At 45.5% G+C, this 6,884-nt stretch overlaps 1 protein-coding gene across 6 annotated transcripts in view; it reads right to left on the reverse strand.

Annotated features, from left to right (window-relative positions):
- LOC131695801 (voltage-dependent calcium channel type D subunit alpha-1-like) overlaps positions 1-6,277 on the reverse strand; it is a 149,928-nt gene extending 143,651 nt beyond the window's left edge. For all 6 annotated transcript variants that reach the window (XM_058984327.1, XM_058984325.1, XM_058984328.1 and 3 more), the window contains exon 1: positions 5,493-6,277. In XM_058984327.1, the coding sequence (XP_058840310.1) occupies positions 5,493-6,131 (639 nt within the window). In that variant the 5' untranslated portion in view covers positions 6,132-6,277. The remainder of the gene's footprint in view (positions 1-5,492) is intronic.
- Positions 6,278-6,884: the final 607 nt, after the last annotated feature.

Consider the following 6,884-nt stretch of genomic DNA (forward strand, 5'->3'; position numbering starts at 1 on the left):
AGCACAAAAGTCAGCCTCATGTGGGAGTGTTTGAGAGTGAATCAAGGTGCGATAGAGAGAGCACCCAAGTAAGCCTCATACAGGACGTATAAACGCGTGAGTGAGAGTGAATGAGTACATTAAGTACAGCCATCCTCCCAGAAGTAATACAGAGAGGTAGTTCCTGGGAGGAACGATGGCGGAGCCCAATGGAGTTTAGTCGGTATTAATGGCAGCGTCACCATTCGAGCCCGACACGCCCCCAGTGCCCCCCCGGCGGTAGCTTGGACCCTACCAATAGCACGTGTACTGGGCTAGGACGTAAAGGTCTTCTCCATTGTAAAAAAAACAGGAGCAAACTATGTCGTCGCCGCGGCGAGGAGGGGCATAAGGAGCGAGGCTGCACTAAGGCGTATAAATGCCTTATCTGAACCACTAAGAAGCAAACCCGTAAACATGCTATGGGCGGACCTTCGTGTCCCTTCGGTGAGGTAAGTAAGAAGAAGCCGTCAACGTCACACAGCTAAACCATTGTGCAGCAGCCCAACAGCTGTTGTGGCAGACGATCTCGGAGTCGAGGACAGATGTCGCCCTCCTATCAGACCCGTACAACATCCCTGTCGGCAACGGCAATTGGGTGTCGGACGGGTCTGGAATGGTGGCAATCTGTACAACGGGACGGTTCCCGGTTCAAGAGGTAATACACTCCCCCGCCGAGGGTGTTGCGATTGCCAAGATCAATGGTGTGTTGCATTGTGGCTGCTACGCTCCACCAAGGTGGCCAATAGAACAGTTCAACCAGATGATCGACAGGCTCTCGTCAGACCTAGTGGGCCGGAAACTGGTAGTCATAGCGGGAGACTTTAACGCTTGGGCAGTGGAGTGGGGCAGCCGCTGTACAAATATCGATACTGTGTTAGCAAATAAAGGCTCCGCTAGCACATTCCGTAGAAACGGGGTGGAGGCATGCATTGACGTAACATTTGCCACCCCGAGTCTCGTTCCAGGCATGGAATGGAGGGTAGACGAAGGCTACACCCATAGCGATCATTTAGCAATCTGCTTTAGGATCAACTACGGTGTGCAGCATCCGAGGGCGGGAGATCCCTGTCAGGTACGCAGGTGAAAGTCCAATCACTTCGACAGCGAAGCTTTCACCGCGGCCCTGGGACTGGAGACCAACACCGACAGTCTAAGCGGGCATGCGCTGGTAGCCGTCCTACCACGCGCGTGCGACGCCACTATGCCGAGGAAAACCCTGCCAAGAAACGGCAGATGCCCGGTATACTGGTGGAGTGCCGAGTAACAAGGCCATTAAAAGCAGCAAGAGAGCGTGTTTCGTCAACCTTTGTGAGAGTACCAACGCGAATCCGTGGGGTGACGCCTACAGGATTGTGATGGCCAAGACCAAAGGGGGCTCCTCACCCCCAGAACGGTCTCTGGACCGGTTGGCGACGATTATCGAAGTACTCTTCCCGTTTCGAGCCACAAGCCCCTGGCGACCTGCACTACGCGACAGTGCGGGAACGGCCGAAATGGTGGCTCCGAAGACGAACGAAGAACTACTCGCAGTGGATAATTCCCTAGCAACGAACAAAGCTCCAGGGCCGGATGGAGTTCCAAACTGCGCTCTCAAGGCAGCGATCATAGTGAACCCGAACATGTTCAGGCTAGCTATGCAGAGTTGCCTTGACAAGTACCGCTTCCCCGATAGATGGAAAAGGCAGAAACTGGTGTTGCCGCCAGGCGACCCATCGGCGTACAGACCAATCTGTCTGATCGACACAACTGGCAAATTTCTTGAAAGGATCATCCTCAACAGGCTAACCCCGTACGCAGAAGGTACGGACGGCCAGTCAACCAACCAGTTTGGCTTTCGGAAGGGTAAGTCCACGGTGGACGCTCTCAACTCAGTGATAAATACTGCCGAGATAGCGATCCAACGAAACAGGCGAGGTATTCGATACTGTGCGTTAGTGACACGTGACCTGAAGAACGCATTCAACAGCGCGAGCTGGGATGCCATCGCGCTCTCGTTACACCGGCTTAGCCTACCGGTGGATCTGTATCGGATCCTGGCAAGCTACTTCCAAGACCGCGTACTACTATACGAGACCGATGCCGGTCAAAAAGGGTTCCGATTACCGCCGGAGTCCAGCAGGGCTCGATAATAGGCCCGGTGCTACGGAACCTCATGTATGACGGGGTTCTGAGACTGAAGTTCCCTCCTGGGGTCAAGATCTTCGGCTTTGCCGATGACGTAACCTTGGAGGTCTATAGGGAGTCAATCCCTGAGGTAGAACTAACTGCAGAACACGCGATCAACACAGTGGAGGAATGGATGAGCGCGAGAGGCCTGGAGCTCACTCAGCACAAGACGGAGGTAGTTATCGTCAACAACCGCAAGTCGGCACAACATGCAGTTATCCATGTCGTGATCACCTCACAGCGGAGTCTGAAATCTCTCGGATTATAGACGACAAGCTCACTTTCGGCAGCCATGTCGACTATACATGTAAGAGAGCGTCGACTGCTGTTGCGGCTCTATCGAGGATGGTGTCCAACAGCTCAAAGGTGTGCGCCAGTAGACGTAGGCTACTAGTAGGCGTTGCCGTTCCTATTCTCAGGTATGGCGGCCCGTCATGGTCAAGAGCACTGAGGGTAACCAGTTACCTACGAAAACTGGAGAGCACCTACCGCGTGATGTGCCTCAGAGTGATATCTGCCTACCGCACGGTATCACACGATACATCCTGCGTGATAGCAAGCATGATGCCAGTCGGGCTGGTCATCCGGGAAGACGAGGAGTGCCTAGAGCTACGTGGAACTAGAGGAGCCCGCGAGCGCACCAGGGTGACCTCGGTCGCCAGATGGCAGCGTGAGTGGGATAACTCCTCGAAAGGTAGGTGGACCCACCGGCTGGTACCTAACATATCGAGCTGGGTGGGCAGACCCCATGGGGAAGTTCACTTCCATCTGACACAATTCCTGTCAGGCCATGGCTGCTTCCGACAGTACCTCCACAGGTTCGGAAAGGCGGAGGTCCCCGCTTGCCCTGACTGCACAGGTGTAGGCGAAACTGCCGAACACATACTGTTCGTATGTCCTCGCTTCAATGTCGAAAGAAGAGCAATTCTCGACGTCTGCGGCTGGGACACAACCCCTGATACCCTTATTCAGCGGATGTGTCAATCGGTGGAGAAGTGGAACGCAGTCTCGACTGCAACCACCCAGATTGTCTGTAGGCTACAGGGAATTTGGCGTACTGAGCAACCGACGACGGGCACGACTAACTAGTGATTGGTTAGTTGGAGCGAAAAAGGCCGAGCGCAAAAAAGTGAGTGAATGGTCTGTTCATGCTGAGGCAGGTTTGGCGCAGCGAGTGGCAACCGCGTAAGGGGTAAACCTAGCCACCCCGAAGCAAGGCAGAAAAGCGAGTGTATAGACGTATATGTGGAATGCCTCATGCCAAGATGGGAGGGTCGTAGCGAAGTATGTTGGGACTTATCTATTGATGCCTCGTGGCGTGGCAGAGGAGTGAAAGGGTGAGCATCCAAGTCAGTCTCACACGGTATGTTAAGGGTGAGCACAAAAGTCAGCCTCACATGGTATGTTAGAGGTGAGCACAAAGCACAATGACACTGAAGCTTGCAATGATGTGCGTAAGGTGTATTTGGAAATACCCATATCAAGAAATAATCCTGTAGTATAAAATACTCTTATGCTAAATTCCCAAGTGGGAAAAATTTTGAACAAGACCAATTTCTTTGTGCATGAGGGCACATACCTTACATAAAGTATTGTTTTTTTCGTTTTAGTGTTTCGGATTCTCCTCGTCATTAACTAGCACCATCTGGGTGTCCAGTTAGACTATGTATCTGAACTAGTACCCAAATTAGCACTAGTTGAACACTAAATTGCAAAAAGTCACACGTCTTGCGTGAACACTAAACCACTGGCTTATACCGAGTGATGTCTCGATAGTAAGCACAGAGGTTCTGTTTGCCGACGAGGAATATGAACTGAAACTGTCTTTTGGTATAAGTACCAAATGCCTGGAATTATGCAAAATTCCCAAGTGGGAAAAATTTTGGACAAGACCAATTTCTTTGTGCATGAGGGCACATACCTTACATAAAGTATAGTTTTTTTGTTTTAGTGTTTCGGATTCTCCTCGTCAGTAACTAGCACCATCTGGGTGTCCAGTTAGACTATGTATCTGAACTAGTACCCAAATTAGCACTAATTAGGCACTAAATTCCAAAAAGTCACACGTCTTGCGTGAACACTAAACCACTGGCTTATACCGAGTGATGTCTCGATAGTAAGCACAGAGGTTCTGTTTGCCGACGAGGAATATGAACCGAAACTGTCTTTTGGTATAAGCACCAAGCGCCTGGAATTATGCAAAATTCCCAAGTGGGAAAAATTTTGGACAAGACCAATTTCTTTAAAATACTCTTATTTATAGTACTACACATTCGAACTTTCTTCCCCTCACTACATGATGAAGCTATAATAAGCACATATTTACATCACACATACTCACACTTTATTAATTACGCATATATCTCATTTTTAATAAAGATACAGATTTTAATAAAGTGGAGAGAACATAAATTGAAGGGGGTGTCGATCTTAACCCTATGGGATGTCGATTTTACCCGCAGTGCCTACAAAAAGTCACTTTGTTTTCCAAGTTTTACAACCAATATTTTTTACTGAAATTGATTTTTTGAAGCGCTGACAAAATTAAGTCTTGTTAAGAGTTTTCTCAAGAAGAATACTGCATAGAAATTATAATTTTATTGGTTTTTTGGCAACCAAGAAAAAGTGTTAAGCTTAAGGTGTCGGTTTTAACCATAATTCCCCTATCCAAGAGCTGAAATGGAAAACTTGTTGTTTTCAACTATACGTACAGAATAGTAAAACTAAGTATTTTCCATCTGAAAATTATACTTTACGTTTTGATACAATTTTTTGTGTTATTCAGAACTTTCAGATCGAGCGAGAAGACGTGTTACCTATATTATATCAAAAATCGAAAATTTTAGTGAAAAATGTGAATTTTTTTTTTAATCAAGAAACGGAATGTACTCAAGATGAACTAACGTACGCTGGAAAACCGAATTTTTCTGTACTCCTAGCCTAGCCTAGTTCTCGGGGAATCTGCAGAATTTTCCTAATATTCTTTCGCCAAATGATAGTCATATCCCTACGGCAGATCACAATGTTTTTGGTATTAAGATTTTATTCAAATTTTCCATCAATATTTTGACAAAAAAGCACGCACGCACACATTTTAGACAATGGTATTAAATGTATATTGAAACGAACTGTACCGCAATTATTCCCACTGGCAAATTAGGTTCCTTAACCATAATCTGTCCGTAGGCAACAATTTGTGGAACACCCTGAGAGATTTTCTTAAAATTATCTTAGATGAACGTGTTTTATTGAGAAGGAATTCCATAAAATAACGCTTGAAATGTAGTACTTAGTTTGATACATACCCTATGCATGGGTTCTGGATTGTCATCTCCTATATCCTCTAGATTTCCAGAAATAGCACGTTTAAGCTCAGGACCAGCTTCATGTAATGTTCTCAATCCAGCTTGTAACGATGTGGTGCGTCTATTATCATAATCAACATGTCTATTATCGGTTTCTTTCCGTTTTTTAAATCTTCTAAAATAATCTTGTATAAGAAAAGTAGCATAGAATTTGCCCACTGTTACTTCATCGTCGACACCGGGTGGTGGAACAACCTGATCCAATAGTTTCGGAGCTGTTCGCTTCCATATCTGTTTTATAGTTGCTCTTAATTCGGCATTGGCATCATCAATATTTCCTTCAGTTTTGATTTTTAGTGATGTTCTTACAACAGCAAATAATGTTGCGTTGAAAAGAACTGTCCCGTCACTATTCAATGGCATATTCATAGACACCAATCTTTTGCACGCGACACGATGTGGACATAATTTACCAAATCCTAGTGGTGGGGAAATTTTCCTGAGTAGTGTTACCACATCTAAATGCTTTATTCTTCCCTTTGCATCAGGATCGTATTCACTCCATAATCTTACAAATTCATCTAAGTGATGAGGTCCCAATATTGACCAATCACGTGTAAGGTAATCAAAGTTATCCATGATAACGGCGACGAATAAGTTGATTATAAGAAACGAGCATAATACGTAGAAAGAAATAAAATAAGGAAATGCAATACTCGAACCGCACCCTTCAAGCGAACCAGCATCATCTGACAATGGATCACAATTCACTTCTCCTGGTCGAGCAGAACAATCCAACATAATATCCTGCCAAGCTTCACCAGTTGCAGAGCGGAACAGGACAAGCACCGCTTGTGGAAATGTTTGAAAGTTGTTGTTTCGATGTATTGATGTATCGTCATCCATTGCAATTTTGCCAAATACCTGAAAATTGCAAAAAAGAAATATTAGATATATAAATACATATTATACAGGGCTTTTTAAGGCGTCACATTTTCCAACAAAGATAACTTTCGCCGCGGCAATCAAATAGACAAAGTCACTTTGACATTTTTGTTAAGTATTCTTTGTTAATAAACAATTTGTCTCAAACGTAGGTACAAAATAAAAACCATACTCGTTCTACTATTATAAAATTATAAAAGACAATCAATCAAGCGCTCTAAGCACTCGTAACTCTCAACTTTCAACGTACTTGATCCTCTCAAGTTTGTTAATCGCGTTTTTACCAACTGCGATGTTTTGCCTATCTCATATAAAAAAGGCTATGCAATCACTCTAAAAATAGACTTCTCATCCGAGATTCATATACCTTTCGATTCAGTTCGTCGAAATAAAGCTTCAAAAGCCTTGCCTGTAGTGTATTGGCACTGTGTGGGACTCACGACTTAC

This window comes from Topomyia yanbarensis, unplaced genomic scaffold (assembly GCF_030247195.1).
Source record: "Topomyia yanbarensis strain Yona2022 unplaced genomic scaffold, ASM3024719v1 HiC_scaffold_55, whole genome shotgun sequence".
In the NCBI taxonomy this organism is placed as follows: Eukaryota; Metazoa; Arthropoda; class Insecta; order Diptera; family Culicidae; genus Topomyia; species Topomyia yanbarensis.